General features: G+C 38.1%; 1 protein-coding gene across 2 annotated transcripts in view; it reads left to right on the top strand.

Annotated features, from left to right (window-relative positions):
* The window catches only part of ADCY8 (adenylate cyclase 8), a 387812-nt gene extending 378311 nt beyond the window's left edge, over positions 1-9501 (top strand). For both annotated transcript variants that reach the window (XM_072603060.1, XM_072603059.1), the window contains 2 exons: positions 2625-2739; positions 8921-9501. In XM_072603060.1, the coding sequence (XP_072459161.1) occupies positions 2625-2739; positions 8921-9408 (603 nt within the window). In that variant the 3' untranslated portion in view covers positions 9409-9501. The remainder of the gene's footprint in view (positions 1-2624; positions 2740-8920) is intronic.
* Positions 9502-16600: the final 7099 nt, after the last annotated feature.

Here is a 16600-nt window from a genome sequence, read left to right on the forward strand (position 1 = left end):
TTGGATATTTCAATAATTTGATGGTTCTTTGGTCATCCTGGTTTAGGCACACTCTCTACCAGTGTAATTGCCACACATCCATCCAAGTCATTTCGTCCTTTGCAGATTCCTGTCCATCTTTCTCCACAAAGTCTCCATGGAGAATCCACCCAATTTGCTATAGATCTTTCTCTGCTTCAGTTTCATTCAAATGAACGACATTGATCATGAGCCTATGTATTATATACTTTCAGTGTTCTGTCTGAGTAACCAAGAATAATAGGCAAGCATTCATATAATACATACATTGATTTCACATATACACATGCACACACACATATATGTATATATGTGTGTATATTGCATATATGTATTGTATATACACATATATTGTGTGTGCATATATGTATGTACACATTCACACATGTATGTACATGCACATATATATGTATGAACTGTTTGTATATATGCACATGTACTATATATACATGTGGGCTGTACATATATAATATGGTATTATATATACACATCATAATAATAGCTGTATCTATACAGTGCTTTGCAAATATCTCATTTGATCCTGGAAGGTAGATGCTATTGTTATCCTCATTTTACATATGAGGAAACTGAGGCAGACAGAGGTTAAGTGACTTGTCCAAGGTCACATAGCTAGTAAGTATCTGAAACTGGATTTGAACTAAGATCTTCCTGACTTCAGGTACAGTACGTTATGCATTGGACCATCCTGCTGCCTCATTTGTACAAAATAAGCTCACAGAATTAGGAATAGGAAGGACAATTGTGAATTCATGATATGAGGAACTCGTGTGAGGAAATCTCCACCAATGTAGATGTGCACATTTTCTGCAAATTATAGTCTTAACTGCCTAGGGCACTGAGAGTTTAAGTGACATGCCTAGAACCACAAAAGTAGTAAGTATCGAAGACTGGACTTGAATGCAAGTCTTCCTGGCATTGAGACCAACTCTTCATCCACAACACCATCTTGACTCTACACACATATATATATGTGTATATACATAAATATGTGTGTATGTGTGCATGTATATATATGCATGTATATGTGTGGTATATATTATCTATTTGTGTATATATGTATGTATGTATACATGTGTAGATGGATAGATAAATAGATAGATACATAGATAGATAATAGATGATAGATAGATAGATAAATAGATGATAGACAGACAGATAGACAGATAGATAGATAGTGCATATGATGCTATTATTAGGGATAGGGACCAGACCAGTGATTTCATTGGTACAGAATTCCCAGGTGAGGAAATTCCTTCTACCAAAAAAGGTTAGCACCTTCTCTTCAAGTTACAGTATTAAGAATTGATTAGAGCACTGAGAATTTATTTGCCCAGGGTCAGAGTTAATGTAAGTCAAAGTAAGAACTGTAACCCACATCTTCCTGGTTTCAAAGTCAGCTCTCTGTCCATTAATCCATGTTGCCTGTTCTCTCTCTCTCTCTCTCTCTATCTCTCCCCCTCTCTCTCTGTCTCCTTATAGATAAATATAGAGATATCATGTGTATATGTGTGTATATTTATATGTGTATATATGTGTATGTATGTATGTATGTATGCATGCATGCATGTATGTATGGCAAACCACTTCAGTATCTTTGCCAAGAAAAATTTAAAAGGGGTCACAAACAGCTGAACACTACTGAAGAATGACTGAACTAATGTATATGCCTATGTATGTGTATATTTCAGGGTGTGTACATATGCATACACATATATACATTTTGGTCTGGATCTGTGATATGGTTGATATAGGGGAACTGCTGCCAGTGAGAAGATACCTTCATTAATGCCTATTGGTAATCGTTTTGAAATTTATAATAAATTTATTTATATAATCCTTGGGGGCCCAGATTTATGATTTGATTTATACAAGAAATTCGTAGTGTGGAGTCTCCTTCCACCAATGCAGATGAGAAACTTCACAGTAACATTTACTGACAAGTTACCTGGGGCACCCAGAGATAAAGCGATTTGCTTATTGTCTCTTAGCTCTTATGTATCAGACAGGATTTGAACCAAGTCTTTTGATTCCAAAATATCACAGTGCCTCTCCTAACAGTGATACACACACACACATACACACACAAAAAAACACATAGGATTTCAGGACTTTATTCTCTCTTAATAACAATGAACCATGGGTAAGGTGGGGCTTCAGAAATTACGCCTAAACCATATTTCATTCCAAACAGAGAATATAAAGACCTTAAGAATCCTCTTAGTCCAATTCTCTCACTTTACACGTGTGGAAACTGAGGACCAGGGAGATGAAATCACTTGCCAATGGTTGCAAGTCAGATAGTAGCAGAGTCCGATGGAGAGCTTGGAGCTCTCGACTCCCCAATCCTGTGCTCCCTCCATTTCACCAGTCTCCCTTCTTGTTCAACCCAGCTTGTTTGTCAGTGCTTTGTGAACCATGCTACAATCACCATCGCGACCTGGAGTACAGAGTTGTGGGTCAAGGTGGGATGTCATGGAGTGAGAGCAGACTCCAAGTGAACAGCAATAGACACACATGCTGAGAAGTGCTTGTTTTCCAGGCAGAGGCCAGCCACGTTTAATGGGCTCTGTTTTTCTGTTGTTTAGCAATGCGAAGACAAGTGGGGGCACTTATGTGCTCTGGCTGACTTCTCTCTCGCCCTGAATGAAAGCATACAGGAGATCAACAAGCATTCATTTAACAATTTCGAGCTCCGCATTGGTAAGTACAAGATGAGATTGTTCATGGAGGGGAGCTCCTGCAAGGAATCCCAGGGCCGCTCACCATCAACGATAATCATAACTTGAATTATTTGTGGAACCTTTTACATTTAGAGATATTTTCACACACCTTATTAATTGAGAAATCAATCTTCACTACAACCAGGGGAGCAGAGTGAGTTCTAAAAGTATTTTTATTCTATTTCTCAAAATAAGGAAATTGTAACTTTCAGGGGTGAAGGAATTTTTCTAAAGTCAAGAAGTACTAATGTATTAATAATAGTAACACCACCATCAAAGATAATAATAGTTAGCATATATGCGGTGTTTTAAGGTTTGCAAAATGCTTAAAATATATATTTAAATAAATGTATTTATATAATCTATTTATTGAATTGAAGTAATGGATTTATTTTAAATATACTAATATAAACATAACATATTTATCTCTAAGTATAAAAGTATATATCACATATTTACATATAAGTATATATAAGCAAATATATAACATTTTTATGTACGTATATATACTTAGATGTTTATATAAATATTTTAAATACATCTGTTCTTTCAGTGGTTGTCACAAAAACCTGGAGAGTTAGGTGCCATTTTTATACCCATTTTATAGATGAAGAAACTTGAGGCTAAGAGTGGTTAAGTAATTTGCCCAGGGCTGCAGAGTGAGCAAGAGCCAGAAGTAGGATTTGAACTCATGTCTTCCTGACTCCAAGTCCAGCATTACTGGTGCTACGTACGTAGGAGACATAAAATAAATGTTTAATTTTAAATAAAGTATTGAAGCCAGGACCTCTGCCTTTACCCATTGTATCAGAGGACTCTTAGATTATGCTCCTTTATGTGGGGAACCCTCCCTGCCAAACAGACTAGGTGAATGTCATGTTTTTCATATCACAGTCCCCAAACGTTCAAGTTCTTCCAGACTCAAAACACACAGAATTCTAAAGAAGAAAAGGGCATTAGAGGTTATCCAGTCCAAGTCTCTAGTACAGGCTGTTCTCTAATGTGTCTGTAGTCAACCTATAATACTTCTAGTGATAAAGTACTGGATAAAAGGGGGGAGAGGAGGGAATGATCAAAGTGCTTGGCACCGAGCCCAAGAAAAACTATGAAAGAAGCAAAAATTTTAGCAACACCTCTTCTTCACAGAGACAATTTCCAGTCTTCCTTTTATCAATCAGTGCTCACTTGTCCTGTACCACCTACCCAATGTCTACTCCGATGAGTCCACTAATTTGATCAATTGAGTAATATTTTACATGACTCATTTACAGAGTTTACATTCTCTTGAGGAGGGATGCAAAAGTAAGTAATAATAATAGCTATTATTGGTATCATTGTTATTATTTGAAATAGCATTTATGTAGCACTTTAAGGTTTGCAAAGCACTTTACAAATATTGTCTCATTTTACCCTTACAACAATCCTGGGAAATACATGTTATCATTTATACCCATTTTACAGATGAAGAAACTAAAGTGAAGATGAGGAAACTGAAGTCCAGGGCACAAAGCTAATTCTTGTTTGAGAGTAGATTTGAATTTAGGGTTTCCTGACTCCACTTCCAGGGCCCTATCTACTCTACCCACTTAGCTATTTACACAGATAGGTATATAAAAAGCAATTTCAAGAGCACCTAGCACAGCTGACAGGAAGTGTTTAATAAATGTTTGTGTAGCTAGGTGGTGCAGTGTATAGAGCAATGGGCTCTCCCAGACTTAAATGTGCTGCTCTGCTTGAGGTAGGGGTGAGTTCCCCATTAACAGGAAGTCTTCAAGCAAAAACTAGATGATCATCGGTCGGGCATGTTGAAGCAACAGTTTGAGCATGAAATAAAGATTGGGTCAGATGATCCCTGATGACTCCTTCAGCTCTGAAAGTATACTTCTCTTATTCTTGTCATCTCTAAGGTCTCTTTGGAATCTAAAATTCTGTTTTTAGGTAGTGATTCTTCCAGCATTTGAGTTTATTCCAGGTTTTATGACTCTCCAAGGATAGCCCTGCTTCCCGTTCAAAAATACTGTGATTAAGTGAGGAAGCCCCATATGGTGACTCCCAGTAGGGTCCATGAAGCTTTTATTTCTTCACTGTCGCCGTCCTCCTCAGGCAGACCCACAAGCTTGGCTGTTTGCAGACTGCAGCCTTTTATTCCTTGCTCTGTCTTCACACGTCAGTCTATCCAAACATGACTGAGCTCTGGGGTTGACCTTGGAGGAGGTGAAACGAAGGAGACCCAAGGGAGGGCTCAGCATCTGACCCTGTGGCTAAGAATAATCACAGTGAATGACAGTTCTCAAACTGCATGTGACTTCCCCAGCTCTCTGCATGTTGATGAGCCCAATCTGAGTCACTGACTGCCAGCTAATCATTTGCATGTGCAGGGAAAGCTAAGAACTCAGCAATTCAAATCAATTCAGGGAGCATCCTTGATAGTCAAACCCTGCTAGGTACTTGAGATTTTTGCTGATTGGTTGTTTTAGTTACGTCTGACTCTTCATGACCCCATTTGGGGAGTTTTCTTGACAGATACAGGGGTGGTTTGCCGTTTCCTTTTCCAGCTCATTTTACAGATGGAGAAACTGAGGCAAACAGGGTGAAGTGACTATGCCAGGGTCACACAGCCAATAAGTGTCTGAGGCTGTATTTGAACTTCCTGACTCCAGGCCTGGCACTCTATCAGCGTACAAACCTAGCTGCCCTAAAGCACTGTTGTTATTCAGTCCTGTCCCACTCTTTGTGATGCTGGAGCTACCTTAGTGAACTAGAGGTCATTTAGACCAGAAATCTCCATTAAGCAGCATTAGGCCATTTGAAGAACTTTTTCCCTCCTCTCCACAACATATGCAATGTAGCCCTTTGTCTGTTGGTCAGATAAAAGCACAATCAGATTTGTATGTCTGTAAAAAGAGAAACAAAGATTTGAATAGCAGTTATACAAACAGGTGAAGCCTGCTTGAATTTCCAGGCCTTTGATTCAGTCCTGGGAGAGAGGTTAAGTGACTTGCCCAGGGTCACAGAGTAGCATATGTCTGAGGTCAGATTTGAACTCAATAAAAGTATCCTTATTCTTAAAAAAAAAACAAAACCAAAATCAAGCCTTTCTCAAAACAAACTCAAAGAAAACTCTCATTATGGCAAGTCATATTTGTTAACATCTTTTCCAAGTCAGCCTATTCCATTGTTAAATGAGTCTGATAATTAGAATGAGTTTCTGGATACCATGTTGGAATCTACTTCCCTATAATTTCTGCATGTTGTTCCCATTTCTGTCAAGAAAAGTAAGCCCTATACCTCTTCCCCTTCAGATTTAGGAGGAAAGCCATCGTGTTACCCCTAAGCATCTCCAAAGTGGACTCCATGGTAATAAAGTTTATACCTGGAAGGGAGCTCTTAGGTCATTCAATACTTTGACTTAACAGACAAGGAAACTGAATCCCAGAAAGGGGAAAGATTACTGTCATTTGTTCTGTCTTTGTCATGGTCTCCACTGCCTGCAACATTACAGGAGCCTTCCTCTGGATTCCCTCTAGTTGGTCATTGTGTCTCTTAAGACAAAATTGTGAATTAGCCTAATAGTTCACTTTGGGAGAGCATTAGATTCATAAAATGTAAGTTAGAAATGCCCAGAGAGATCATCTAGCCCTAACCCACTATTTTCCAGATAAGAACCCTGCACTCCAGATTGTGCAAGTTAATTGCCCGTGGTCACATAGCTCATTAGTACCTGTGTCTATTGAGATGGAAGAAAGTTGGTCCCATGATGTTCCTGGCCTAAACAAATGATAGCTGAGGCCCTGGCTCACCATTCTGCATTAAATTTAAGTTTCCTTTCTCTCTAGAAGAGGTAGCATGGCATAATAGAGAACTGGCCTTGGAGCCAGGAAGATCTCAGTTTAAGTCCTACTGGCTCTCTGATGCTGGGCAAGTCACACCTATCAGTGCCTAAGGCAAGGCAATAATTTGCAGAGAAAGAGCCAGTCTGTATTAGTAGACAGAGTTTTGACCTCTAGGGAGGCCCAATAGCAGCCTCTAGTTAAGGCAGTAGAAGGCTAGACTTGGAGTCATAATCAAATGAATTCTAATACAGCATCAGACACTACGTGTGCTTCCCTAAACAAGTCACTTCAACTCTCAGCCTCTGTTTCCTCATCTGTCAAATGGGCATCAATGAAATACCATGTAAAATGGTATTCAAAACTTGCAACTCTGTCAAAATGCCCGCTAGGTCAATGAAATCACAAGAGCAGTTCCTCTTTCCATCCTGCCTTCCAAACTCATAGCAAAATTAAAACAGAAGCAAAAATTTAACCTAGAAAAAATATGCCAGGTGAACTCTGAAAATGCATCTCTATGATCACAGCTAGCCCTTAAAATGTTGCATTATTGGCATAATTAAATTTTCTCATTCATTTCTTCCAATTCCTTGTAGTCCTTTTCAACTTATAAATAAAATAGGGTCTGAAGTTTATATATCCACAAACACAGATGCGGAGATAGAACTCATTTAATAATTTTGCCTTCACATACTTACCTAACACATTTTTTATACTTTGAACCATCCAACATCTCCGTTAATTCTCAGAACACTTCAGAGGTAGATAGGGCAGGCCTTGCGATCCACATTTACAGATGAAATTACTAACTCTCAGAGAAATTAAGTGACCCGCCCAAGTTCCCACACCTGGTAAATGACTTCATAAGGCTTGAACTTAAGTTCCTGACTCCTAATCTGGAGTACATTCTTCCACTCCCTCATTGACTCCCAGCAATAGATGGATGTTAATACTACTTATAAGCAGGTGTTCGAGATGATAGCTTTTCCACTGAATTTAACAAAAATGGAGGGAGGAAAAGAGGGAGAGAATAAACATTTATTGAGCCCCTACAATTTGCCATCACTGTATTTGCAAATATTATTTCATTAGATCCTCAATCAAATTCTGGGTGAACAGACATAAGACATAGTCCCTGTTCCTCAATGAGTTTAAAATTTGGGAGATAAGACATGCATACAAATATACAAATAAAAATAGTATAAACTGGTACTGATCATTATTAGAGACATACCAACAACATCCTGCCACTGACAGTCATCATCTCCTCCCTCCTGGTATAGTCTGTGTCTAAGATAGGGTTCTTAACCTTTTTGGTGTCATGGACTTATTTGGGTGTTTGAAGTCTTCTCGTAACAATGGTTGGTTTTTGTTTCTATTTTTTGTTTGCCTTTTTGGGGAGAGTGGGGGAGAATTTGAGAGAAATACTAGACTGCAGTTAGAGGTTTGTGAAAATAAAGATGAATTTTTTTTCCCATCCAAGTTCATGGTCTAAGGCAAGGGCTTCTTAAACTTTTTTTTTCTACTTGCAACCCCTTTTTGTCCTTTAGCTCCATTTCCTAGCAGTTGCATGGCCTAAGGGCAAAGCGGGCATGCTGTGTGTTTAGAAACAAGGATGCAGTGAAGCTATTTGATGCAGCATGGATATACGCTGCCAGAAACACCTTGGATTCATTATGTTTTTTATTTTCAACTCATTTTTGGACATTGTGCATTCAGAAGCCAAATTTTTCATGACCCCACATAGAGTTGTGACCCATAGTTTAAGAAACACTGGCCTGCCACTTCAGGGACCTTGGTACACAAGATGTTTCCAAGGGCACGCACACACACACATACACACACACACACACACACACACACACAAAGTCATTCATAAAACCCAGAGCCTCCAGAGCTACATGGCTTTACCATACTCACCTGTCTGGATCTCTTGACCTCCCTCTTGTTACCACATTCATCTCTTACAGCCAAGGTATCAGAAACAGTGAAGGATCAGAGGATCATGGCTCTAGAGGCCAAAGGGAAAGCAGAGGTCATCTAGTCCATCCTCCTCGTTTCAGAGTCAATTCTGACCTAGAAGCCTAGACTCTCCTTAATTTTCAAAGCTGTCGTCTGCTATCCTCAAAGTTTTATCCCACTTTTACAGATGACAATAATGACCCCTAGAAAGTTACGTAGCCTCACTGGGGCCACTGGCAGAAGTGACTGCCTTCCTTTTTATATAGGTTAATCATACTTTATCTTTTCTTACAATGACAAATAAAACCAAGGAGGTTCAGAGATGAGAGAAATCACTTCTAAATTCTTTTCCTTCCACTTCCTTTGCAGGTATCAGCCATGGATCTGTGGTAGCAGGAGTTATTGGCGCCAAGAAGCCACAGTATGATATCTGGGGTAAAACCGTCAACCTGGCAAGTCGTATGGATAGCACAGGCGTCAGTGGCCGGATCCAAGTGCCTGAGGAGACGTATCTCATCCTGAAAGACCAAGGCTTTGCTTTTGACTACAGAGGAGAGATTTATGTCAAAGGCATCAGTGAACAGGAAGGAAAAATCAAAACGTATTTTCTTCTGGGAAGAGTACAACCCAATCCATTAATCTTACCACCGAGAAAACTGCCTGGACAGTACTCCTTAGCTGCTGTTGTCCTGGGACTGGTTCAATCACTGAACAGGCAAAGACAGAAGCAAATACTCAATGAGAACAACAACCCCGGCATTATAAAGGCTCATTATAACCGACGGACTTTGTTGACTGCCAGTGGACCTGAACCAGCAGCTCAAGCAGAAGGCGTTGATAAATCTGACTTGCCATAATAAGCATTTTCTTTGTGTTCCTTTTTTTTGTAATTCTTTTATATATGAAAAAATAAATATACTAATAAAAGGGTTTAATTTTTTTTAGAATAAGGATGCTTGTATTGGTCTTTGGTGGGTGCCAGATGGAAGAGGCCAGTTGTAGAGTCATGGAGAGAAAGGGACTGCTGAGATCATCTAGCCCAAAATCCTCATTTTACAGATGAGGAAATAGAGGGCCAGAATGAAGTAGCTTGCCCACACAAGTTAGTGGCAGAGTCATCTATGATCACAACAGTCAAGCCCCCAAATCTGCAGTCTAATGCACCACACTCCCTAACAAAAGTCTTTTTAATCACTTTTTTTTCTAGTCTAATTTTTGTGTCTGACATCTGGAAACATATAAAGTAGACTGCAGTTGCAGCAGGGATAGGTCTAACTGGAGTTCAGATTGTATCCCAATAGACACTTGAAAATAGTAGTTTTAGCAATAGAAACATGATTGGCAAGTCTTTAGTGAAAACTAGATATGAATGGAGACATGGGGAGGTCACTGCTGACTGCACTTTCCAGTCTGTAATTATTGATAACATTTCATGCATAAAATCCAAGGGTTATTTGTGTGCAAACTCTTACTCCAGGTAGTTATACTAGGACTGTAGGAGTAAATAGTATTTCCAAATCCAAAGCAATAGTAACAATCCCTGAAATATATGTGACACTTTCTATTTCCCAAAGCACTCATGTATATTATCTCCTTTGATAAGGAAAATGTGTGGACTGGAGAAATCTAAAAGACAGAAGTTACAAGATAAGATGTAGAAAGATGCCAGGAGCCTGTTTCAATTGGTGAAGAATGTAATTAAATAATTTCTGTGCCTGTATAATTGTTGGTTCAAATACAGTCTTAAAGAGGTCATTACTTTGATAAATTCTCAAACATGGGTGAAAGCCTCTTCATAATGCATTTAATATACTTGATCTTTTCAAAAAGTACAGGTAAACTCAAGGATTATAAGACCATCATTGCTTTTTGAAAAAATGCCATGTATTTATGGGCAAAATATAATAACATCAACAAAAATATCTTACATTATTCATATAACACATAACAGTTTTTGGTGCATGTTCATAAAAATCATCTCTCTTAAATCTCTTAATAACCCAGTGAAATAGTTAAGAGAAGTATTACTATCTCTGGTGTACAGATTAGGCTCAGAGAGAGGTACCTTACATAAATTCACATGTCTAGTACTGAAACTTACAAACAAATTTGGTTCAGTTTCAACCGAACAAATCAGAGGTTTCCCCATGATAGCAGGGGTATGTTTTTTTCAGGCACACAAAACTCAACCATGTATTGATTACTTTGGGGAAATTTTACCTCAAAAACAAATGTGACAATCCACAAAATAATTTCTTTGCATGAAGAATTTTAGTTTTAACACAAAAATCCTAATACCACCCATTCATATACTAAAAATATAAAGTTATGGTTATGGATTATTCCATCCATGTTTTCTAATCAACTATTTGGAAGTCTTACTCAGAGAAAACTTAGAAATGAAAGTCCTGATAAGTAGTCCCACAAAACTTTTCAAGAACCACCAGGGACAGAAGTGGGGAAATATTTCAGTCCTAAACACCTAAAAAAAAACTTCACAAAGAGGTGGTTTACCATCACCTACAAGACTCCAGCTTCCAAAAAGTTTGGTCCAATTAGGGGAAGAATATAAACCACTAATCCCCAAAAGGTCAATTAGATAAATGTAGTGCCAAGAGTTCTGGATTTTGAATTAGAGGATCTAAATTCAAAACTTGGCTTTGATACATACTGTCCACCTGTCTGGATGTCAGTCTCCTCACCTGTAAAATGAGGAGGTTAGGCTAGATGACCTCTAAGGTAAGCTACAATTCTAAACCTGTGATCTTACATCCTATGATCAGACAAAGGAAGACTTTACATCTAATTAAAAGTTCTTCACCTCTAATAAATTCTGGTCTGGCAAAAGATTCTTAGAGATCATCTCATTTTACAGATTTGATAACTAAGGCTCAGGAATATGAAGTGGTTTGTCCAAAGACACAGAATTCAAGCTCAGCGCCTCTAAATTCAGATTTAGCATTCCTTTAATAAAAGGTCACATATCTCTATACTTTTCATCCCAATATTTCAAGTCTACCAAAGGTGCCATCCCTTTTCAACCCGTAAGTAAAATCTTTTCACTATATGGTGATATGGTGTCACCAAAGGAGAACAAGAGGAAAAAATGACTCTATCCTTCTTAAAACACTTTGCCTTCCTTTCCTCATGCTTTATGAGAAAAGATTTCAAATGTCCCTTTACCAAACAGGTAACAGACATTTTCTACTTTGTCAGAGTGCTTTCTAAAAAACAGTGCTCAAAATTGGACATACTATTCTAGATATAAATTGACTAGAGAAGCATATGATTAACACATCCTGTAGCTGGACACTAGTGCTGACCCAAATTGCATGCTTTGGTTGCAATGTTATCACAGAGGGATACTTGCTTCCAATCCCTCACTGAAGGGATATCAATAGAGAGATATTAATCCTATTCATATCTCAAATGAGAGAATATTTGTAAAGGGCTTAGCACAGTACCTAGCACATAATAGGTGCTTAATAATTGCTTATTTCTTCCTCACCCTCAGAGGTGGGTGTTTGAAATGAACTAGGAATTCTCATTAGAACACCTCCAACAAGGGATTATCTAGCATTTGATTGGACACCTTCAGTGATGAGAAACTTAGAACTCTCCACCTAACAAGGCACTCCATTCCATTATTCAACTCTTTCCATTATTTGAGGGGAAAACGATTTTTTAATTTATATTGAACTCTATTATTTTCACCCACAGATTGTTCTGGCCTCTGGGGCTTAAAAAAAAACTAATCTCACCCCCTTTCTACAGCACAAGCCTTTGCATTCTTGAAGATTCCTATTATACACCCCTTGTCTTTTCTTCAGCTGTCCAAACAACTCTGCTTTCCATAACTGATCTCCATATAGGATAATAGTAAGTCTTCTCAAACTCCCTGTTCCCTGGGCATATTCCAGCTTGTTAAAATCTCTAAAAATGTGGTTCCCATAACTGAACAGAACACCCCAGACATTTGTCTTTGATCATTTTGCTGTCATTCTTCTTTTCATGCTCATTGTCACCTACCCAGTCTCTCCTCTCTGCACTATTCCCACCAGCCCCTTCCAGAGGATTTCAATAACCTGCCACGTATTCCCAGGACAAATGGCTTGTCCAATCTGCTAATCTAAGAAAGTCTTCCTAAAGCCACAGACATGCTTCCTATTCCCACAGCAATCATTACTTACTTTCTAGTCTGCTGATTTCATCTATTTAAGGAACATTAAATGCAAGACTACTGAGGAATTAAGCATCATTTCCATTCCTGAGAGACAGGAGTCAGCTGAAAGAAATGCAGTTGGCGGAAACTCTAATTCTGACTCTTAATGTCATTGGTCTTGCAGAGAAGACGTTTGCTCTCATCTTAGAAACACCAAGACAAGTTCAAATCTAAGTTTACCCAGCAGCATCAAAGTGACTAAACCAGGTTACCAGTCTAGAGAAAGTATTGGCTTAGCTGGATGAAGTCCTAATGTCAGGATGAACTTTGCAAATTCCAATAGTAGCTAATATCATCAGTAGAATTTACATAGTACTTAAAGGTTTGTGAACTACTTTAGAAATATCTACATAACAACCGTGGAAGGTAGGTGCTAGTATTATCTCCATTTTTTACACATGGGAAAACTGGAAAGACAGGTTAAGGGATTTGTCCAGGGTCACACAACTAGTGTCTGAGGTTGGATTTGAACTTAGGTCTTCCTGTCTCCAGATCCAGTGCCCTATTCATTGCACCACCGAACTTCCCTAAATATAATAGTCAGAATATCTAATTCTCCACTTATTTGGTTCCCAGGCCAACTGAGACCCAACTGACACTAGAGTTTCCCCCCTAAATTTTTAGCAAATATATTTTGTCTCATTAGCTTCTTTATGTGAATTACAGGATCAGTTAGGCATAACCACTTGAGCACCACTCATTTTTTTAATTGTATTGAAAGATGTCTTGAAGTATTTGAAAGTCTATCTCAAGGAATAAGAATTAGATCTTCTGACTGTTCTCAGGGTCAGAACTTAAAGTAATTGCAGAGATTGCTGGGAAATAAATTTTGCCTAAACATATAAAAGAACAAAAAAAAAGGCAGTTGACATAATGGATTAGGAACTGACCTTGGAATTAGGACGACCTAGGTTCAATGTTTATCTCTGACACATGTTGGCTGTGTGATCCCCAGAAAGTCACTTAGCCTCTCTTAACCCATTAACCAGGCAGCTTTCTAAGTCTCAGGCTATATGTTGTAAGTCAGGTGGAAATGTACATTAGGTAGAGAGAGTTATACATGAAAAATCATACTATACAGTATACATTGAATATCTCAAAAGAATCTGGGGTAAGTCTTGACTCTATTACTTAAAACCTATGCTTGACACAGAGATACATATTATGTACATGTCCATATATATATACACATTATAAACATGCGTATATATATGTATATATATATATATATATATATATATATATATATAAACTTTTTAATGATAAACACTATCTAAAAGCACAATTGTTCAGTTCTCTGTTACTGAAAGTCATCATATGGAGACTGGAAGGCCCTTCTTGTCAGGGAAATTGTAGAAGAGATTTCAGTACAAGTACAGGTTGCACTAGATAATCTCAAGGTTCCTTCCTACAATTGAGATTCTGGAATTAGGAGAACTTGAAATCTTAGAGGGGAAGTCCTTTGCCTAGGGCAAGGGTGGGGAACCTGTGGCCTCAAGGCCACATATGGCCCTCTAGGTCCTCAAGTGTGGCCCTTTGACTGAATCCAAACTTCACAGGACAAAATCCTTTAATATAAGGATTAGTTCTGTAAACCTTGGACTCAGTCAAAAGGCCCAAGGACCTAGAAGGCCACATGTGGTTTCAAGGCCACAGGTTCCCCACCCCTGGCCTATGGTTATTCAAGCATAAATAGTAAGTAATGGAACCAAGATGTGTTTCTATTATAATTTCCATTCTTCCTCTTTTACAAATAAAAAAGTGAAAAAACATTTGAGTCTCATAATTTGTACATAACCTACATTTTTCCCAGCAACTTTTTGGGAAACCATTCTCTGCCAAATTCAAAAGGATGAAAATGATTAAAAAGGGAAATTAATTACAAGTCAATTCAATTCTACAAAAATCTACTAATCCTCTTCCATATGCAATATACTGTTAGGACAGGGAGTTATAAGATCAAAAACAAGTAGTTTTGACCTCAGGGGACCTACATCCTTTCAGGTGGGAGTGGGGAGAATACAGGCACATATATGTATGTACAGATTGGTAAAAATCAAGTATACGCAAAACAATTTCAGGAGCAGTGGCGTATTCACAGATGGGTAAGATCCAGAAAGGTCTCTATTATGAGGTGGCCCCCAAACTGAACCTTGAGGGAAGCTGGGGATTCTGAGAGGTAGAGGTGATAAAAAAAAAAAAAGGGTAACCCAGGCATAAAGAAAAGCCTGTTCAAAGCCATGAAGGTGGGCGAGAGAATATCATATACAGGAAACAGCAAAAAAATCAGTTTGGCTAGAAAAAAATGAACGAGAAAATCATGTGCAATCTCTAAGAAGATATCTGTCCTAGAACCAGAGCATATGATCAAGTGAGTGGTTAATGAATATCTAAAAAAGAAGGTCATCATTGCAAAAACCCAATATAACTTCTTCAAGAATATATCATAACACATGAACCTTATTGTATTTCTTGAAAAGGTTACTAGATGGCTAGAGATCAGGGTAATGCTATAAATATCATTTCCCTAGATCAAAACATTCGATAAAATTCTCATGGATATTTTGCCGACAAAATGGAACAATGCAGGCTAGACCATAGCATAGGTCAGTAGATTTTGAACTAGTTGAATGACTGGACCAATGAGTGATCATTGATACGTTGATGTTAAATTAAAGAATGACCTCTAGTGATACATTCCTGATCTCTAGTTGACTCTGTGCTGGTCAGCACTTTTTATCGATATCTTGGATGAAAGTATAGAAGACATGTTTACCAATTTTGCAAATGACACGAAAAGGGTAGGGATAGTTAAAATACCAGATGACAGAATGTGAAAATAATTCAACAGGATAGAATGATGGGCCAAATTAAAAGTGAAATTTTATAAAGCATAAACTTATACATTTGAAACCAAGTAATCAACTAGAAAAGTTCAAGATGTGGGGTAGAGGCCAGGGACAGTTAGAGAGATATTTGTCTGAAGGAAAGATCTAGGGGGTTTAGTGGACTGCAAGCTCAACATTAGTCAGCAATGTGAAATGACTGCCAAGAAAAATAATTCTGTCCTAAGCAGTAAGAGGAGAGAGATAATGTCCAAAACCCTAGAAGTGATCATTCTGCCATACCACAAATTTCTGTACCATGCCACATTTCTGTCCAAACCACAAATGGAACATTGGGTTCATTGCAGGCCTCCGACAAGACAGAGTATCTAGAGGGCAACCATGATAGCAAAATGCCTGGAGACAACGCCATCTAATAGAGATTAAAGGAGCTAGAGATGTTCATGTATTTGAAAGATTTATGCAGAAGAAGGAATGAATGTGTCTTGCTTGACTGCAGAGGGTAGAACAAGAAGAAATAGGTAGAAACTAAAGAAAATCAAAGTTATGATGCTAATAATTAGAGCAATTAGAAAGCTGAATGGGCTCTCACAGATTGTAAGGAATTTCCATTGACTTGGAATTTTCAAAAAGAGATAAGATGATCATTTGTTGTAGATGGGATTCTCAGCCAAGCCCAGATTGGATTAGATGGCCTCCAAAGTCCTTCTCAATTCGTAGGTTCTAAAATTCAGAAATTCTGTGAAATTCATTAAGTGACTTACATCCATCATCATCCCACATGACCAGCCAAATGTTGGAATTAGCAAACTCTTGCTCATTGCTTCCATTTTTCTTCTAACAACTGTATGTTGCTTCTAGTTTTTCAGGTGACAACTGGTCATTTAAGTTGGAAATATATGATGTATTTCTTTTGCCTTTTTGAATACCCTGCTACTAGAAGTGAGGGTGATTGGACTGACTAGGATATGAGCCACTGGA

Source organism: Notamacropus eugenii, chromosome 4 (assembly GCF_028372415.1).
Source record: "Notamacropus eugenii isolate mMacEug1 chromosome 4, mMacEug1.pri_v2, whole genome shotgun sequence".
Lineage (NCBI taxonomy): Eukaryota > Metazoa > Chordata > Mammalia > Diprotodontia > Macropodidae > Notamacropus > Notamacropus eugenii.